This window comes from Carcharhinus amblyrhynchos, chromosome 16 (assembly GCF_965287045.1).
Source record: "Carcharhinus amblyrhynchos chromosome 16, sCarAmb.v2.hapA, whole genome shotgun sequence".
NCBI lineage: Eukaryota > Metazoa > Chordata > Chondrichthyes > Carcharhiniformes > Carcharhinidae > Carcharhinus > Carcharhinus amblyrhynchos.
This window is the reverse complement of record NC_137339.1, coordinates 6,519,548-6,540,958: the sequence shown is the minus strand read 5'-3', so window position 1 is coordinate 6,540,958 and position 21,411 is coordinate 6,519,548. Positions and strand designations below refer to the sequence as shown.

The 21,411-nt window shown below is 43.4% G+C and overlaps 1 protein-coding gene across 1 annotated transcript in view; it reads left to right on the top strand.

Annotated features, from left to right (window-relative positions):
- The window catches only part of LOC145353800 (serine/threonine-protein kinase 3/4), a 146,838-nt gene that overhangs the window by 45,636 nt on the left and 79,791 nt on the right, over nt 1-21,411 (top strand). The window contains exons 5-8 of the mRNA XM_080204616.1: nt 6,650-6,814; nt 9,021-9,188; nt 12,946-13,083; nt 16,382-16,510. Coding sequence (XP_080060742.1) covers nt 6,650-6,814; nt 9,021-9,188; nt 12,946-13,083; nt 16,382-16,510 — 600 coding nt within the window. The remainder of the gene's footprint in view (nt 1-6,649; nt 6,815-9,020; nt 9,189-12,945; nt 13,084-16,381; nt 16,511-21,411) is intronic.

Below are 21,411 nucleotides of genomic sequence, written 5' to 3'. Positions count from 1 at the left end.
TGGGTGAGACAAGGGTAAAAGGAAGATCTATGATAGAGTGGAATACAGGAAAGATTGAATGACACAAGAGTAATTAAAAGTCTTCAAGGACCAAGGGATTGGTGGTGAGTCAAGAAAAGAAACAGGCTATATTATTATTTGTAAAGAGCTCGGAACTAATTAAGAGGTCTTGTGGAGCAATGGGTAGTGCCCCTGTCTCAGCCACAAGCTCCAGGCTCAAGTTCCACTCCAGAACACGATGTCCAAGGAAGGTTCATAACGTGGCCGAAAAGGTTGAGTATCAACTTGTAACTCCTTTTGGTGTTCACCAGTGGCAAGCAATAAGAGTGGGAAAGAAATTGGAGCCTTTACCATCATCTAGCTCCAGGCCATAACATGCATGTAAAAGTGTGCGTTGCCAGAGCAACCCTGAGTCCTTGGCTTAGTTGGCTGGACAGCTGGTGTGGATCACGTTGTTGCCAACAGTACATGTTTCCATCCCCAATCCAGCTGGGGTAGATTCGGGACCTGGTCCTTTGCCCTACCCATACTGGAGGTCATGGCATGTTGGACCAGACCTGCCTTTGGGCAGAGAGCTCCAGAAGAAGAAACAGAATGTAATGTGAATAGATACTCCAGGGTGCCGTGTTTTACTGCTGCATTGGTCATGGCTAGTCAAGAGCAGCTTCAGCTGCCACACGGAAAGCTGAAAGAAACGCACTCGATGAAACGCCAGCATTTTGAATCTAAATTGTGATTATTTCTAGTATGTAATTAGAAAGGAAAAAAGAACAAAGCATGCAAAATTAAGGGGACAAAATGAGGTTATGAAATTCAGAAAACTTGAGACTGGAAAATTGCATAATGCCTGATTAAAAGATGATTTCTCAGGTCACAGACACTGTTTGTCCTTTCTACCATTGTTGCCCTTCCCACTTTTTGCTTTGGGTGGGTTGTGAGGGCGGGCTGTAGGAATGTGTAGCACTCACTCTAATATCTCTCTTATTGCAGCATGTTGCTGAAGAAGTTGGGGGATACTAGAAATACTTTCCTGCACTCAAATCCAATAAGCAGTAGAAACAGGAGTATCCCTGTAACTGAAGCCGTGCTGGTCCCCTTACACTACCTGTTCGAAACAAAAATCATACAGCAATTAGTGTATGACGAGACTGAGAAATAATGCACTGGAACAGATCCACTCGTGATTTTGTGGAATTTATGCCTGAGTGGATTGATTGCTGAGATGTGAACCGCAGTTTATTTCCTTGTTGTTCTCTTCACTGTCTGGAGCTACAGTGCATGTTTGAGGAACAAACAGACATTTGTTTGCCTCAGCTCCATTGGTCATAGAATCTCTACAGTGCAGAAGGAGGCACTATGAGCAGTTTTGGCCCCATACCTAAGGAAGGATGAGCTGGCCTTGGAAAGGGTCTAGAGGAGATTCACAAGAATGATCCCTGGAATGAAGAACTTGTAGTATGAGGAACAGTTGAGGACTCTGGGTCGGTACTCGTTGGAGTTTAGAAGAATGCAGGAGGATCTTATTGAAACTTACAGGATACTGTGGGGCCTGGATAGAGTGGACATGAAGAGAATGTTTCCACTAGTAGGAGAAACTAGAACCAGAGGAGACAACCTCAGGCTAAAGGGGCGATCCTTTAAAACAGAGATGAAGACGAATTTCTTCAGCCAGAGTGGTGAATCTGTCGAACTCTTTGCCGCATAAGGCTGTGGAGGCCAGGTCATTGAGTGGCTTTAAGACAGAGATAAATAGGTTCTTGATTGATAAGAGGATCAAGGGTTAGGGGAAAAGGCAGGAGAATGGGGATGAAAAGAAATCAGCCATGATTGAATGGCGGAGCAGACTCGATGGGCCGAGTGGTCCAATTCTGCACCTAATTCTTATGGTCATTTGGTCCATCAAGTCTGCACTGACTCTGAGCATCTTGTCCCATAACATGTATTTAATCCTCCTAACCTACACATCTTGGACACGAAAGGGAAATTTAGCATGGCCCATCCACCTAACCTTGACATCTTTGGACTGTGGGGGGAAACCAGAGCATCTGGAGGAACCTCACGCAGACACTGGGAGAAGATGCAAACTCCATGCAGACAGTCACTCAAGGCCTTGGCACTGCGAGTAGCAGTGCTAACCATTGTGCCACCATGCCGCTACAGCATGGACGGTTGTGATGATGTCAATGTTTCAGCCCAAGGAGATTGCAGTGGGTTTGCAGTTGCACAGCATTGAGTTGATGTTCAACGTGCCTCCCTGTGTGAGCAGCAACCATGACTTGCATTTATATATCAACTCCTATGTGGTAGAAGCATTAATTAAATAAAATTAGACATTAAGCCACGTAGTAGGATATTAGGATTGGTGACTGAAGAGAGAGATTTTAAGGTGTGCAAAACTGAGAGGTTTAGGGAGAGAATTTCCAGAGTTTGGATGGCATGCCCATCAATGGTGGGATAATGAATATCAAGATCAGAGGTCAGAACTGATTGCAGAAATTTCAGAAGGTTTCAGGGCTGGACGAAGTTACACTGATAGGGAAAGGATTTGAAAACCAGGATTGCTGACTGGTAAGAGTGAATAATGAAAGGCATGGCTGCAGGGAGGAGTTTTAGCACCTCCTCGATCATTGTGTGTGGCACCAGCTGTAAATTGAGCTAATTCAGAGGAAGGGTGAAGGGCAGTATATAACACAGCTGTCAGAAATAACTCTTGCAGCAGTGCTGCAGTGTAGAGTGGCAGCTGGCAAGCCAAGTGGACATCTTAACCACTCAGGTCATAAATGTGTTTGTTTTGCTAATGCTGCAGTGAGACATGTTCAGGAAAGTTTCAGTGACTTTTTTTCCCTAGAATGCCAGCAACCTCAGCACATCACTGAACTGCTTACAGTTGTACTGTTTCGGCACGGGGGTGGGAGACATCACTTGATGTTTTATTGCCAGCGTAGTGTTTTCTAGGAGCAGTACATCTTTGAGGGCAAATTGTCAACGTGATGGAAACCTGCTGTAATTAACATAAGGAAAGGGAATAATCGGAACAGTTCATAGAACATAGAACACTACAGCACAAACAGGCCCTTCGGCCCACGAGTTGCGCCGATCACATCAACACCTATCTATAACCCCCAATCCCATAAAACCCCATATACTCATCCAGAAGTCTTTTAAAAGACCCCAGCGAGTTCGCCTCTACCACCACTGACGGCAGCCGATTCCATTCACTCACCACCCTCTGAGTGAAAAACTTACCCCTAACATCACTTCTGTACTTGCCTCCGCGCACCTTAAATCTGTGTCCTCTCGTAGCGACCGTTCATTTGTCCTTTAGTCAATAATGTGTTGGGGGGAGGTGGTTTTCAAATGGAAAAGGCCCTTTTCCATAATTATTAAAATTAGAAAGATTTGAAATGTTGGGATAAATCAGGTTTTTAAAAATTTATTCATTCGTGGGATGTAGCAGGACCAGCATCGATTACAAAATAACTCTTGCAGAAGAGTTATTGAGCTGCCTCTTGAGCTGCTGCTCAAGTTACATTTGCAGTGCTGTTTGGAAGAGAGTTCCTGGATTATGATCCAGTGATAGTGAAGGAAAAGCACGTGGCTTGGAGAGGATCTTGCAGGTGATGGTGGTGTTCCCATGCACGTGCTGCCCTTCTCCATTTAGGCGGCAACTGTCTGGGTTTGTAAAGTGTGCTGATGAGTGAGTTGCTGTAGCGCACCTTATAAGTGGTAGACACTTCTGCCATTGTGCATCACTGGAGATGTGAGTGTTTAAGGCAGTGGATGAATGCCAATCAAGTGGGCTGCTTTGTCCTTGATGCTGAATTTCTTGACTGTTGTTGGATCTGCACTTATTCGGGTTTTGGGGAGTCAGAAGTTGAGTTACCCGCTACAAAATTCCCAGCATTTGACTGATATTGTTGCCACAGTATTTACATGGCTGGACAACTTAAGTTTCTGGCCATTGGGTGTTGGTAGTGGGGGATTCAGACATGATAATGTCATTTGAAGTTGAGGGGAGACTAGTTGGAGTTGGTCATTGTCTGGCACTTATGACACGAGCCTTACTGATCAGTCATTTGCCTAAGCCTGAATATTGTCTGGGTCTTGTTCCATAAGGAAATGACTTCAGTATTGGAGAAATCACGAATAGTGCTGAACATTGTTCAATCGTCAGCAAACATCCCACTTCTCATCTTTTGATGGAGGGAAGTTCATTGATGAAGCAGCTGAAGATGGTTGGGCGCAGGACGCAACCCTGAAGAATTCTTGCAGTGAAGTCCTAGGACTGAGATGATTGACTTCCAATAGCTTTGTGCTAAGTATGACTCAAACCAACCAATGGCGAATTTTTTCTCGATTCCCGTTGACTTCAGCTTGCTTGTGGAAGTGGTAGACCAGTAATCCAGAGACTCCAGTTAGTGCTCTGGGGACCTGGGTTCAAATCCCACCGTTGCTGCTGGTGGAATTTAAATACAATTAATAACTCTGGAATTTAAAGTTAACCTCAGTGACTGTGAAATCATTGTTGGTTTTCACTGAATGAAGTCATATTATTGTGCCTATCTGGTTCATTAATGTTATTTAGGAAAGGAAATCTACCTTCCTTACCTGGCCTGGTCTACACTTGACTCCAGACCTACACTGATGTAGTTGACTCTTAAATGCCCTCTGAAATGGCCAGGCAAGAACCTAGTTGTATCAAATTACACCAAAATCTAGTAATGATTGGGAAGCATGTGTTATAATTGCTACAGGCTGCTGCAGGACAGGAAGGACATCAGGAGTTCCAGTTTGAGAGCTTGAGAAATGTTGAGTTCAACAAAATGGAAACGTAGGACAGAGAAAGCAAAAACCCTTCCATTGTATTTATAACTTAGACGGAAGAAGAGAGTTTAAAAGATCCTTGATCTTAGTACTCACGAAAAGAAAAAGTTGCAGCAGGGAAGTTACCGGTACAAGGGATAGTGGCAAATATGTTATAGTGCGCAAGGCTGGCCAGATCCTTCTGTTCTATGATTCTTCACGGGAATAGCCTTCAGGTTTTGGGTGCAGTCAAATATTTAAGGTGAAATATTTGACACAAAATAACTTGAGGACAGTTTTAGGAATGTGAGGAGATATGGGAGTCCAGAAGAGTTCAGAAGTTCAGGTAACATTGTAAGGTAGAGCAAGACTTGGTGTAATTCTTTAAGGTTGTTACTGCTGGTTCCATAGAAAATGTAATCAGAAACATTGTGTTTGAAATGGACAGGTTTTTGTAACCTTGCCCCATTAAGGGCTCAAGGAGAAGAAGATGTAGTATTTCAGCCGTTGTTCTTGAAGTTACAAGAAGAGGCTGGATAGACTGGAACTTTTTCCCCTGGAGCATAGGAAGCCTAGGGGTGATCTTGTAGAGGTCTATATAATAACGAGGGACATAGATAAGGTAAATAGTCAACATCTTTTCCCAAAGGTAGGGGAGCCTAAACAATAGGGCGTAAATTTAAGATGAGAGGGGAGAGGTGTAAAAGAATGCAGAGGGGCAGTTTTTCGCACAGAGGGTGGTGAGTGTCTGGAATGAGCTGCCAGAGGCAGTAGTAGAGGCGGATACAATTTTGTCTTTTAAAAAGCATTTAGACAGTTACATGGATAAGATGAGTGTAAAGGGATATGGGCCAAATGTGGGCAATTGAGACTAGCTTAGTGGTAAAAACTGGGCAGCATGGATAAGTTCGGCCGAAGGGCCTGTTTCCATGCTGGAAACCTCTATGACTCCTGGACTGGAGGTTGTAGTTGCTGAGTTCTGAAGGAAAATAACAATGGCAAATTCAAATCATGACAAAACAGATTTTTTTTCCTATGTTACAACGGTGATAACATGTCAAAAATACAGTGTTGGCTGTAAAGCATCCTGCTATATAAATGCAAGCTCTTGATATTTCTTTAGATGACAAAGATATGTGGTTATTAGAACAGATTGGCAGAGAGCGCAGAGTAACAGGGAGCCCATGAAGGAGACTGAGTGGATGAGGCATCTGCTGCAGCACAGATGGTAGTCAGGGAGGAAGACCTGCACCTCGCAGTGGGATATGTGATAGCAATTATCTCAAAGCCAAACCTTGTCAGGACTTTTGAAAGAGAGGCTGACTTGTATTTCTATCATGACTTTTCATGACCATCGAGTGTCCCAAAGCACCTGATCAGCAATGAAGTAATATTGCAACGTAGTCTCCGTTAAGATGTAGGAAACATGGCAGCCAACTAGCTACAGCTGCCACAAACAATAATGCATTAATAACCAAGTAATCATGTTTCTTTGCGATGTCAATTGAGCGAGAAATGTTGCCCAGGGTACAGGGAATAACAACCTTGCTGCTCTTCAAAATAGTGCCGTGGGATCGTTTACACCCACCTGAAAGGGTAGATATTGCCCTCAGTCTGATGTATCAGCGAGAGATTGCACCTCTGACAGTGCAGAACTCCCTCAGTGCTGAACAGGGGTCTCAGCTTTTGATTTGTGCACAAGCCCTGTAGTGGAGAGGCAAGAGTGCTGCCCAGAGAGCCACAGCTGACACTCCACAAATGTGCAAGGCACCCACAAATGATAGACCAAAATTACTCCGAGTAAAGAAACTGTGATGTAAACGAGTTTGTCTTGTCTTTTGTTCAGTTAACAGAGGACGAGATTGCCACAATTTTACAGTCGACGCTGAAAGGACTGGAATATCTGCACTTCATGAGGAAAATCCACAGGGATATCAAAGCTGGAAACATCTTGCTCAATAACGAGGGACATGCCAAACTGGCTGACTTTGGAGTTGCTGGTCAGCTCACTGTAAGTAATCTCTGAACTGAACCATGGTATAGGTCAGGTAACAGGTAGCTCACAGCAACTGCAAGATTTTTATGATAGTTATTTCCATATGGAAACTTCTGTTCTATTATACCGGGACAGTAGGTGTTCCAAAAGCCTATCAAGACAAACTATTAACAATGAACTGACCAGAACCGAGTGTGCTTTCAAGGTGGTACAGCTGTTAGCACTGTTGCCTCACAGCACCAGGGACCCAGGTTCAATTCCCAGTTTAGGTTACTGTCATAGAACAAAAAAAATTACAGCACAGGAACAGGCCCTTCAGCCCTCTAAGCCTGCACTGACTATGCTACCTGACTGAACTAAAACCCCCTACCCTTTCAGGGATCTTATCCCTCTATTCCCACCCTATTCATATATTTGTCAAGATGCCCCTTAAAAGTCACTATCATATCTGCTTCTACTACTACCACCACCACCCCCCCTGGCAGTGAGTTCCAGGCACCCACCACTCTCTGTAAAAAAAAACTTGCCTCATACATCTCCTTTAAACCTTGCCCTTCACACCTTAAACCTATGCACCCTAGTAATTGAATCTTCCATTCTGGGAAAAAGCTCCTGACTATCCATTCTGTCCATGCCCTTCATAATCTTGTAGATTTCTATCAGGTTGCCCCTCAACCTCTGTCATTATAGTGAGAACAAACCAAATTTCTCCAATCTCTCCTCATAGCTAATGCCCTCCATACCAGGAAACGTCCTGCCTGTGCAGAGTCTGCACATTCTCCCCATGCCTGCGTCGGCTTTCTCCAGGTGCTGCTGTTTCCTCCGACAATCCGAAAGGTTAGGTGGTTGGTGCATTGGCCATGCTAAATTCTCCCTCAGTGTACTCGAACAGGTACTGGAGTGTGGTGACTAGGGGATTTTCACAGTAACTTTATTGCGGTGTTAATGTAGGCCTACTTGGGACATTAATAAACAAACTTCAGAAAGAACATGGGGATTAGTCTATCCCAAGATTGATTTGAATGGAGGATCCCAGATAAATTTCAGTGCTGCCAGCGATCCAAAACAGCACAGATTGGGGATGGAGTCAATGACAGCCTGATGAGTCTGCATATGGTGACCGATATGAGAGTGTAACTTCTCCCCAGAGCAATCAATCATAAACCAAAATAAAACTGCAAACTGAGAAAAAGAAGTCCAAGGGTTCTTTAAGGTTGTGAAGGGTTTTGCAAAGCTAGATGTGGAGAAAATATTTTCAACAGTGTTTAAAGTTTATTTATTAGTGTGGCAAATAGGCTTATGTTGACACTGCAATGAAGTTACTGTGAAAATCAAAACTAGTGGGACACAAATATAAAATAGTCACTAAGAATTCAGGAGAACATGTGGAACACACCGAGTAGTTATGTAGATGCATTCAAGAAAAAGCTAGGTAAATACATGAGTGAGAAAGGAATAGAAGGTTATAATGATAGGGTCAAGTGAACAGAGGTGAGTGGAGCATTGGCATTGATCTTTTGTGGCAAATGGCCTATTTCTGTACTGTAAATTCTGTTCAATTTTATGAATCTGTCCTTGCCCCCTCGCATTCTAGCAAAGTTCACTGAGTCGCAATTGGACGCAGAGACTATGGCAGCTTTCCATCCTCTTCTCTCACAAGGGAAATGAAACTAATTCCAAAAGAGAAAATGCTGGAAAATGTCAGCCGTTCTGGCAGCCTCTATAAGGAGAGAAAAGAGCTGATATTTCGAGTCCAAATGACCCTTTGTCAAAACTTTGGGTCATCTGGTCTTGAAACGTCAGCTCTTTTCTCTCCTTACAGACGCTGCCAGACCTGCTGAGATTTTCCAGTGCTTTCTCTTTTGGTTTCAGATTCCAGCATCCACAGTAATTTGCTTTCATCAAATGAAACTAATTGTTAGCCTGTACCACTGCAGCAAATGTACCACTGTTGGCTCCAGTTTCAGACTTGCTGCATTGAATTGGAATCTAGGTTAAATTCAGTCCTTTTAATCAATAAACGTGTTATTTTCTTGTAGGTCCATTGCTTCAAAAACAAAAGCAAATGGCCACTTCTTGTATAATTGTGCGAAGAAAATTTGCAAATCATCTCAGAGCTGTTTGAGTCTCAGTCTGCTGATATGCTTTGTAGAAGACGAGATGTAAAACTGACATAATATTCTGGCAGATTTCCACTGGTAACTTGTCCTTCTGTACTCAGGATACAATGGCCAAGAGGAACACGGTGATTGGAACTCCTTTCTGGATGGCACCTGAAGTAATCCAGGAAATTGGTTACAACTGCGTGGCGGACATCTGGTCCTTGGGGATTTCGGCAATAGAAATGGCAGAAGGAAAACCACCATATGCAGATATTCATCCGATGAGGGCAAGTAGTGCCAAAGCATTCAATCCACACTGAAGGTTTAGGGGCCGCTTACACTGCTGTTGTGGCTGAAATGTTCACAGCCCATCCTGGGCAGTTTAGCTCTAATTGCTTTCCAAAGTGATTTGGAGGAAAGTTACTGCAGAGTGGGGGAAATGAATAATTTGTGACTTTAAAGTTGGCAACGACCAGAGGTCATTAAACTCCACCCCCCTCTCCCTGCTCCACTTTTTAATTTGATCATGGCTGATTGGATTTGTTTGCGCTAATGAGCTGACAGTGAAGGAGAAAAGTGGGAAAGACGGCCAGCAATGCTACGACTTGGCCTCTTCTCCACTTTTAAAGTTTGGACGTTTGGAGAGAGCATAAATGAGAACATCTGTTTCCTCAATTCATTAAATAGACTCTAGTTTGTAAAGTGGCCAGTAAGGCCTCACGGAAAGCCCCTGTTAACACTACAATGGAAAAGGAAACTATAGAAGTTGGAATTCTGAACTAAAAGGTGCTGGAAATTCAGTGCCAGGTCACTTAGCATCTGTTAACGTGTCAGTTGTGGTTCAGTCTGTGGCGCTCCCATTTCTGAGTTACACGTTTGTGCATTCCAGTCCCACTTCAGAGACTTGAGCACAAAAATCTAGGCCAGTGGTTTACAGCCTTTTTCCATGTCATCACACACCTCTACATTACAAAAAAAAATCAAAGCATACCTCCCGTTTTCTCTATCTTCTTCCCGGTGCAGGCTTTTCACTTCTTCCTCTCTTTTCGCCTGCTTCCTTTTTTTATAACTTCTCCCTATCTCACTCGCTTCTGATGTGGAGATGCCAGCATTGGACTGGGGTAAACACAGTAAGAAGTCTCACAACACCAGGTTAAAGTCCAACAGGTTTTGAAACCTGTTGGACTTTAACCTGGTGTTGTGAGACTTCTTACTGTGTTCACTCGCTTCTCCCGGGGCTTTTGCATCCTTTCTGAATTTTTGCTTTTCGTGTGGGAGCTTTGTTTTCAGCGCCAAGTCCTGTTGGCCATGCCTGACCAACATAAAAAATCTAAACCACGCAAGTGTAACTCTTTCCCTGCCAGCATATATATGACATGGCGGTGGTATAGTGGTTAGCACTGCTGCCTTACAGTGCTAGGGACCCGGGTTCAATTCCTGGCTTGGGTCACTGTCTGTGGGAAGTCTCCACATTCTCCCTGTGCCTGCATGGATTTCCTCCCACAGTCCAAAGATGTGCAGGTTAGGTACATTAGCCATGCTTAATTCTCCAGTTCACCCGAATAGGCGCCAAAATGTGGCAACTAGGGGAATTTCACAGTAACTTCATCGCAGTGTGAATGTAAGCCTACTTGTGACTAATAAATAAACTTTACTTTTACTTTCCTTTTACATGGGAAGCCCAAAATTCTTCAGGTCTTGAAGATGCTGACTATAGAGCTGAAGACAAAGTTTAGTTTCATTGCATGAATTTTGCATCTTTTTTGTGGTACACTTGGGGGATAGTGCAGGGGAGGGGGAGTCTTCTTGGCACACTAGTGTGACTATCCCATGGCACTATTTGGAGCAGACCAAGTGTCTTGTCAAGCAAATGTTCAACACTCTCAACCAATGTGAGAAAATGTTTTGGTCATCATCCCATCGGGATCTTTCTATGTGGAAATTGGTTGCCATGTTTCCCCCATTGCAAAAGTTCAAAATTGCTTAACTGGTTGTAAGGCACTTTGGGACATCCTGTGGTTGTGAAAGGTGCCATAGAAATGCAAGTCTGTCTTTATTTTCTTTTAAAAATCAATTTTTAAATAAACCAAAGAGTAGCTCACTTGTTCAGACAAGTAGCCCCAGCTTTAAGACTTCAGCCTGATGGAAGTTAAATATTTGAAACCTAACATTTTCTGGTTACTGAGGCACACTGCCTCTTGTATATTTCCCACATTTTCATTTTGAAGAACAAAGAAAATTACAGCCCTTCGGCCTTCAAGCCTGCACCGATCATGCTACACGACTGAGCTAAAACCCCCTACCCTTCCAGGGACCATATCCCTTCCCATCCTATTCATGTATTTGTCAAGGCGCCTCTTAAAAGTCACTACCTTATCCGCTTCCATTACCCCCCCAGCAGAGAGTTCCAGGCAGCCACCACCCTTTGAATCACAGAATCATAGAAAAACTGCAGCACAAACAGGTCCTTCAGCCCACAAGTTGCGCCGATCATCTCTACCTGCTAGGCTTACCTATAACCCTCAATCCTATTAAGTCCCATATACTCATCCAGAAGTCTCTTAAAAGACCCTATCGAACTTGCCTCTACCACCACCACCGGCAGCCAATTCCACTCACCCACCACCCTCTGAGTGAAAAACTTACCCCTGACATCTCCTCCGTACCTACTCCCCAGCACCTTAAACCTGTGTCCTCTTGTGGCAGCCATTTCAGCCCTGGGAAAAAGCCTCCTGAGAATCCACCTGATCAATACCTCTCATCATCTTATACACCTCTATCAGGTCCCCTCTCGTCCTTCGTCTCTCCAAGGAGAAAAGACAGAGCTCTCTCAACCTATCCTCATAAGGCATGCCACCCAATCCAGGTAACTTCCTTGTAAACCTCCTCTGCACCTTTTCAATGGCTTCCACATCCTTCCTGTAATGAGGTGACCAAACTGAGCACAATACTCCAAGTGGGGCCTGACCAGGATCTTTGTGTAAAGAACTTGCCTCTACATTTCCTTTAAACCTTACCCCTTGCGTCTTAAACCTGTGTGCCCTAGTAATTGACTCTTGCACTCTGGAAAAAGCTTCTGACTATCCACTGTGTCCATGCCTCTCATAATCTTGTAGACTTCTATCAGGTCTCTCCTCAACCTCCGTCGCTCCAGTGAGAACAAACCAAGTTTCTCCAACCTCTCCTCATAGCTTATGGCCTCCATGCCAGGCAACATCCTGGTAAATCTTTTCTGTACCCTCTCCAAAGCCTCCAGATCCTTCTGGTAATGTGGCGACCAGAGTTGAACACTATATTCCAAGTACGACCTAAAAATCGTTCCTGGGATGTGAGCGACACTGGCAAGGCCAACATTTGTTCCCCATCCCTAGTTGTCCTAGAGAAGGTGGTGTGAATCTGTTTCCTGAACCACTCCTGTCGCAGTGGTGTAGGTACACCTACAGTCAGGTTGATGTGTGGCTTGGAGGGCAACGTGCAAGTGGCAGTGTTCCCATGCATCTGCTGGCTTATCCTCCTAGATGGTAGAGGACACAAGTTTGAAAGATTCTGTTGGAGGAGCCTTGGTGAATTGCTGCACCTGTATCCCGTGCATCCTGTAGATGGTGCACACTGCTGCCACTGTGCGTCGGTGGTGGATAGCGTGTTGATCAAGTGGGCTGCTTTGTCCTGGATGGACAAAAAAAATGCCTGGCTTCACACCATACTGGAGTTACACTTCACATGACAGCTAGCGCGGTAGTAGGATTTCACATGACTTTGTAAAGTTGAAACAAGCACGTACTTGTATTTAAACGCAAGACCGATGATGTAGAAATCTTCACTATAAATTTTTATAGCATCAGGGCTGCAATTGACATTGAAATATCTTCTCACAACGTTGTGAATTATAAATACGGCATTAAAATAGCTAGTTACTGGATGTAGCATCAGAGAGCTGACCTTTAAGATCTTTTACAATGGCATTTTTATTCAAGCAAGATCAGCTTTGCATATTTAATCAGTAATTTGCAAGTGACCTGAATACATTTTTTTCCGATTCTGCAGGCTATTTTCATGATTCCCACGAACCCACCTCCGACATTCCGGAAACCAGAACTCTGGACAGATGAATTTACAGATTTTGTAAAGCAGTGTTTAGTTAAAAATCCAGAACAAAGAGCTGCTGCCACACAACTGCTCCAGGTACATTATAATCTAATATCGATAACATTAAAGTAGCAAGGGTGTTAGCCATTGCTCAGTCAGTACCACTTTTGACTTTGAATCAAAGTTGTGGGAGCAAACCTCACTCCAGAACTTGAGCACAAAACCTAACCAATACTGAGGGAGTGCCGTACTATTGGAGGTGATTGGATGAGATGTTAAACTAAGACACTGTTTGCCCCCTCAGGTGGACAGAAAAGATTCCGTGTCCAAGAAGAGCGTCAATATTCTGCCCCGTGTTCTGGCCAATATTTATCCTGAAATCAACATCACGACGACTTTTTCTGGTCATTATCACGTTGCTGTTTGTGGGAGCTTGCTGTATGAAAATTGGCTGCCTTGTTTTATTATGTATTGAAACTATATATTGAAACTTTGATTACAATTCAACCTACTTCATGGATTGCAGTGTGCTTTGGGAAGCCCTCTGGTCATGGTAGCCTTACAGAAATGCAAGCCTGTCTTTCTTACACTTTACTGAATCCTGTTAACCCAGCAAAAAGTGTGAAGCTTAACCAAAATAGAATAAATAGTAGGGTTAAAAGCAGGGTTCATAAGGGAAGCCTTTGGGGGAGGCGGTGACACAATGAATGGGTAATCCAGAGACTCAATTGAGATAGATAGGTTCTTGATCAATAAGGGGATCAGGGGTTATGAGGAAAAGGCAGGAGAATGGGGATAAGAAAAATATCAGCCTTGATTGAATGGCAGAGCAGACTTGATGGGCCGAGTAGCCTAATTCTGCTCCTATATCCTGTGGTCTTATGGTAATGCTCTGGGGACCCAGGTTCAAATCCCACCACGGGAGGTGGTGAAATTGGAATTCAATAAAAATCTGCAATTAAAACTCTAGAGGTGACCATAAAGCCATTGTCAGTCATCATTAAAAAAGCCCATCTGATTCACTCATGTCCTTTATGTAAGGAAATCTGTTGTCCTTACCCTGTTTGACTTGTGCGTGACTCCCTATCTACAGCAATATGGTTGACTCTCAGTTGCCCTCTGAGATGGCATGGAAGCCACTCAGTTCAAAGGACATGAGGGATGGGCAATAAATGCTAGCAGCAGCCACATTCCATGATAGTTGAAAAAGTACCTGTCAATGGTGAAGTAAGCTGACAGGGAACGAGCAGTGGACCTTTGCTGGAGGAACTCTGGTCATAAGAAGGGCAATGGGCTGTGAGAGGCTGCTAAGATGAAATGGAGTGAAGCTCTAGAATTACTTGGCTGGTGGTGAAATTGATTTTCGGAGGAAATGAGAATCAGTGAAACCTAATGAGAACAAGGCTAAGTGCTGAATTGAGCAGATCGGGATAGATGATATGGCATTCAGAATGAGTTACTGCTTATGATCCATTGTGAGGGAGTCTGATGCCAATATCTGCATTGGGACAATTTTAATTTAATTCTACCTGTGAGGTGTTGATCAGAAGTTATTTTTTGTAGACCGGACTCTAACTGATGCCCAGAATTTGTTTCAAGCATTCTTTATTTGCGGGAATTGGGTTCAGGAAGAACTATTTTGGTACGTTGGGTTTTAATCGGGGTCTGTAGTTGCATGGTTTGCTGTCACTGGATAAGGAACCTGCTATGCTATGACATCCTGCCAGCTGGTCATTTCCTACAGGTTACCTGATTTGCTGCCATAGACAAGGGAATCCAGGATTACATGAGTCAGGCAGGAAAGTGGATTTGAAACCACTACCAGAGTAGCCATTATTTAATAGGCAGAGCAGACTCAAAGGGCTGAATGATCTACCCCTACTCAGAAATCCAGGTTCCAAGTATGGCATTAGAGAGAACATGCCATTTGATGAAGATTAAATCTTGCCCTAGCTATTAACAGCTGAGAGTTATTTGTACGACGCTTTAGCGATACTATACGCAACACACACAAAACTGTGTTGGTGTGGAGAATGGACCAGAACAAATCCATATAAAGTCTCCCTGTATCTGGACAAGAGGCATCACAGTTGTTGTGCTTCCTCTATCACATTGGCTAGATAGTTGGCTGGAATTCTGGCCTAGTGCTCAAGGGGAATTCAATTCATCATCTTGATCTCTGGGTGAATCAGCTGGCCTGGAAGGGATGAGGCAAACACTGTTCCATCTTTATGAAACAACCTGCAGAACAAGTCATTCAATATTGATCTCAACAGAATACAAATAAATCTTCATTATAACCTGATCTGGCACCTTGTGCACAGTAGGCAATAGGTACTTGAATTGAAGGTTCGGATTTCATGGCGATGTAAGTACATTTTCCACGTTCAAATGGCAGCTGGTTCATCTGGGTCGCTGTTTGTGGATCTTAGATTGTTGCTGAGTTTGAGTTTTCTACATTACAACGCATGAGAGTCACTTCACTATCTGAACATCCTGATTTTATGGAAGGTGCTATAAAAATGTGAGTCTTTTTCCTACCCTTGACACGAGTTCACCTTATTTCAAGGAGCAGGAGACTGAAACAGCGAGATTCTAATTATCAGGTGACTGGCATGATGGCACAGTGGTTAGCACCAGGGATCCAGGTTCAATTCCGGAGTTCTGTCTGGAGTTTGCACATTCTCCCTGTGTCTGTGCGGGTTTTCTCCGGGTGCTCCGGTTTCTTCCAACAGTCCAAAGTTGTGCAGGTTAGGTTGATTAGCCATGCTAAATTGTCCCTTAATTCCAAAGATGTAAAAGTTAGGGGGATTTGTGGTGTAAATACATGGGGTTATGGGGATTAGGCCTGGGTAATATGCTCTGTTAGAGACTCAGTACAGACTTGATGGGCCGAATGGTCACCTCCTGCACTGTAGAGATTCTGATTCTTCATCTATGAGAACAAGCGGGGTGTTTTCAAATGGACTGTGCTTGTCTGAGATGTTCATTTGTTTGATCTTGGGACTGTCAGCTGCTCTCACACAGACTGTGTTGAGATGGAGACTCGACATCAAACAGTTTTATATTTTAACCGGATTGGGAGGAAGGGAGGAGGAGGAGGAGCAGCTGATTTGTGAGCTCTTTTATTTGTCAGTGCTGAGGAAACAAGAATACTCCTCACACCATACATTGTTTACAAACCCTAGGTTTGTAAGAGGTGCAGTTGCAATGCCAAGTCTTTTAGTTTTCTTTACAGAGCTCAGACCTGCCTTGTGGTGAGTCTTGAGGTGAAGGGAAAAAGGAACTTCAGCTATACGATACATGATGTCAACCAATCGTACTCTTGATCAAAAGGCTGAGCACATTTTCATTCCCTCAGAGTTCTTCACATGCATTTTCTTTAACCTTTCAGCATCCCTTCATTAAAAGTGCTAAACCGGTATCGATTCTCAGAGATCTGATCAATGACATGATGGAAATTAAATTGAAACGTCAGGAGGAGCAACAACGAGACTTGGATCAGGATGACGAGGAAAACTCGGTAAGTTCCAGTAGTTCCTTCCTTCCTTGCTGGAGTCATACTAAAAATGTCCGCCTGACTCGATGAGCAACACCCTTGCCTCCAGGTCAGCTGGCCGTGAGTTTGAATCATGTGGCAAGACTTTCCTCTGGCACTGCAGGGAATTTGGGATAATGGCTGGTTTTGAAACTAAAACTGGCACATATCATGAGATCTAGATCAGCCTTGATCTAACCGAATGGTGGAATGTGCTTGAGGGGCTGAATGATCTACTCCTGCCCCTGTGTGCTCATTATTAATCCACAGTGAATTTTATCCACCACAGGCTCTTCCCCGGTTGGATAATAATAATGGGAGACACACAGCTTTGAGTTTATATAATGGATTAAACTTAATGAAAAGATCCATTAATGCTTTGCAGGACAGTTTTCAAACTAAAGTTAACAGTGTCACATCAGGAGAAGCTAGGGAAGATGACTAAAAGCTTGCTCAAAGAAGAAAGGATTTTAGAAGATTGAGGGGGGGGAATCTTATAGAAACATATAAAATTATGAAGTGAATAAATAAGATAGAAGCAGGGAGGTTGTTACCACTGGCGGGTGAAACTAGAATTAGGGGGCATGGCCTCAAAATAAGGAGAAGCAGATCTAGGACCGAGTTGAGGAGCAATTTCTTCAACCAAAGGATTGTGAATCTCTGAAATTCCCTGCCCAGTGAAGCAGTTGAGGCTTGAATGTTTTTGAGGGCAAAGATAGATTTTTGAACAGTAAAGGAATTAAGAGCTATGGTGAGCAGGGTCCATGAAAAGATCAGCCATGATCTTATTGAATGGCGGAGCAGGTCCAAGGGACTAGATGGCCTATTCCTGCTCTTAGTTCTTAAGTTCTTATTAAGGAGCTTATTAAAGGAGGAGAGAGGCAGAGAGGTTTAAGGAAAGATTTTGGGAACTTAGGCCTTGGTATGAACACCAATGGCAGTGCAGTTAAAATATAGGATGTGCAAGAGGCCAGAATTGAAGGAGTGAAAGTACCTTGGATGGTTATAGATCTTGAGGTATTGAGGTATGGTAAGATTTGAAAACAATGATGTTGTTTAACTGGGAGCTAATGGTAATCAATAAGCACAAGGATGATGGGCGCCTGGGACTTGGTATGAGGTAGGACTGGGCAGCAGAGTTTTCTGCTGAAGTTGGCAACCTACACCACCTGGCTTCAGTGTATAATGTGGATTATCCAGTTGACGTTACGAACAGTTAGGCGGCACTGTGGACAGTGTAGATGAAAGCTTAAAATTAAAAAGGGGTATTGATAGACTGAGGTGAATGGGCAAAACTGTGGCAGATGGATTTCAAGCAAGCTAGAAGAAAGTTATAAGGGAAAACTGGAACTGGAGGAGGCCATTGGTCCCCTCAGTCTTTTGCACCATTCTGTTAGATCATAGCTGCTGATCCATATCTTAATTCCTGCCTTGGTCCATGGATGTCTAGCAATTTCAGTTTTGCAGTTTTCAATTTAACACACACACACACACACACACACACACACCCCTGACCCTAATGGTTACACCCCTTATTACTGATTCCCAACACCAGCAGAAACAGTTTATCTACCCCATCAACTCTTTTAATCGTAATTGTCTCAGTTAGAGCACCTATAATCTGTGCTCAGGGGGATACAAGTCTAGTTTATGCAAACTGCCCTTGTAATTTAATCCTTTCAGCCCTGACACCTTTTTGATGACTTTGCACTGTGCCTCTTCAAGGCCAGTGTGTTCTTCCCTCTGGTGGGCTGCCCAGAGCTGAAGGCAGTATCCGAGATGTGGTCTAACCAGAGTTTAATGGTTACTGGACTGTGCTGCTCTGCACATTTATGTGTTACCTGTTAAAGTATTCAACTATCCTGGTTGCTTTTATTTACTGGGTTCGTAATCCTTTTCTTGTCTAGAAGCCAGTGTATAGAAAATTTGTGTTACTGAATAGAAATAGGCATAAGCTGGAGGTGAGGAGACTGTGTGGATTGTTTTGTGTGAACTTTTGCATGGGAGTTTATTGTGGGTTTTTAAAGATTGCATGCTTGATTTTGAAGGAGCGATTATTGTATAAGAAACATACGTATAAATGAACAATGTATTGTGTTGTCAAAACATCTCGAAGTACTCCCCAAAACAAATTGATTTCATGCTGCGGTAATTGTTAGTTAGCTACACAAATACCACAGTTCATCTGTAAAATACAGCTTAATACAGGAGTGGCACAGTGGTTAGCACTGCTGCCTCACAGCATCAGGGACCCAAGCTCAATTCCCAGCTTGGGTCACTGTCTGTGCAGAGTCTGCACGTTCTCCCTGTGTGTTTCCTCTGGGTGCTCTGGTTTCCTCCCACAGTCCGAAAGATGTACTGGTTAGGTGCATTGGCCATGCTAAATTCTCCCTTGTTTACCCGAACAGAAGCTGGCCAAAGTGTGGTGACAAGGGTATTTTCACGGTAACCTATTTATAAGATATAGGAGCAGAATTAGGCCATTCGACCCATCGGGTCTCCTCTGCCATTTGATCATGGCTGATATGCTCCTCATCCCCATTTTCTTGCCTTCTCCTCATAACCCTTTACCCCATTGCCAATTAAAAATCCATCTAACTCCCCCTTAAATTTAATCACTGTCCCAGCATCCACCGCACTTTGGAGTAGCAAATTCCACAAATTCACAATCCTCTGGAACAAATAATTTCCCCTCAGCTGTTTTAAATTTGCTATCCCTGATCCTAAGACTAAGACCTCTCGCTCTAGAATGCCCCACAAGACGAAGCATCTGCTCCACGTCTACTTTATCCATACCTTTTATCATCTTGCATGCCTCAATTTGATCTCCCCTCATTCTTCTAAATTCCAGACAGTTTAGGCCAAAACTGTTCAATCTCTCTTCGTGCAACAAACCCCTCATCTCTGGAATCAATCCTCTGAACTGCCTCCAATGTCACTACATCTTTCCTGAAATAAGGGGACCAAAACTGTGCACGATACTCCAGGTGCGGCCTCACCAATGCCTTGTGTAGTTGCAACAATACTTCCTTGCCGTTATATTCTATTTCTTTAGCTATAAATGCCAACATCCTATTCACTTCCTTTATTATCTGCTGTAACCGCATGCTAGTTTTGTGTCACTCATAAACAAGGACACCCGGATCCCTCTGCAGTGGAGCACCCCGAAGACACTCCCCATTTAGATAATAAGTCACCTTCCCATTTTTCTGACCAAAATGCATGATCTCACACTTATCCACGTTAAACTCCACCTGCCATCTTTTGGCCTACTCTCCTAAAATTTTGAAGTTTAATCATTAGTGCCGCAAGTAGGCTTACATTAACACTGCAGTGAAGTTGCCATGAAAATCCCCTAACCTATCTACATCCATTTGGAAGGTTCTTGTTTTCTCATTGCAACTTACTGTCCCTCCCATTTTTGTAACACCTGCAGTATTAATGTCAGCCTATTTGTGATACTTATAAATCAATAAACTAAAATAATAATAATTATAATAATGCTGTGAATTGCATTTCTTCTGTGTGAGTGTGCGCGCATGCATGTGTTTGTGTGTGGGGTGAAACCTTGAGATATCAATGCTGGAGAATGCAGCGCTTGCTATTTTGAGCAGCTAGTGTCAACAACCAGCACTCCCTGATCAGATATAGGAGACTCACTTGGAGAAAGAAGGTTTCCATTTATTCTGGCTTCCCGCTGGTGTAATATTTACCCACTTCCACAGCAGTTATTCTATGGTCTTATTGTAAAGGATCGCCAGCTAGTACTTTGCTGTTGAGACTGCCCAAACTCCTTTCACAGACTTTCCAATTTACTGAAAGTGACCATGCTTGAGGGTTAGACCCTATTAGCTCAACTGTTATGTCTCTTCATTACTGTCACCTTTGGACATCAAATTCTGATGAGGAATTATTACATAATATTTCCAGTTTTTTTTTCCTTGTGAACATGATACTGTTGGTATAATCGAGGGAAAACTGGCCTGAAGGTGTTGTCTGAGCTGGATTATTATTCAAAGCAATTACAATGATCTTCCTTTTTCATCTATGGATGTTAATTCACTTTTCTCATTTGCCAAGTAATGTCTTCAATCCTGTTCCCTAACAGTTGTTATTATTCACTGCTACAACATAAGAGGCCCATTCTCAAGAATCATGAGCAATATCTGAGCAGCAAGATGCCATTCGACCTATTGTTGCTGTGATGCCTCTTGTAAAGTTGTGTCCAATTAATCCCCCTCCCCCGCCCTTCACCATTTCAAATATTATCCAATTCCCTTTTGGAGGTTACTAATGAATCTGCTTCCAGCACCCTTTCAGGCAGCGTAACCCAGATCATAACTTTTTAAAACAAAATTCCCTCATCTTTCTTCTGTTTTTGCTCATCATCTGAACTCTGCTCCTTCAATCCTCCTGCCAGTGGAAACAAGTTTTCCCCCATCAAAACTCCTTTATGCTTTGAACACTTCTATAAAATGTCCCCTCGACTCGCTCTACTCTGAAGAGAACGTATCGCTGTTCTCTATTCTTATTACTGTATCTCACTTGCATTTAGACTATTATTTTGCCAGCAAAAAAGCTAGATTGAGTTGGGGCTCTTTTTCCCCCTTCCTCAGGGAAGGTTTCAAATTTAGGATGGTGGCACAGTGGTTAGCACTGCTGCCTCACAACACCAGGGACCCAGGTTTGATTCCCGATTCTCCACACTGTGTGGAGATTGCACGTACTTCCCTTGTCAGCGTGGCTTTCCTCTCTGGGTGCTCTGGTTTCCTCCCTCAGTCCAAAGATGTGTGGGGTAGGTTGATTGACCATGCTAACTTACCCTTTAGTGTCAGGGGGACTAGCAAGGGTAAATGCATGAGGTTATAGGGAAAGGGCATGAGTTG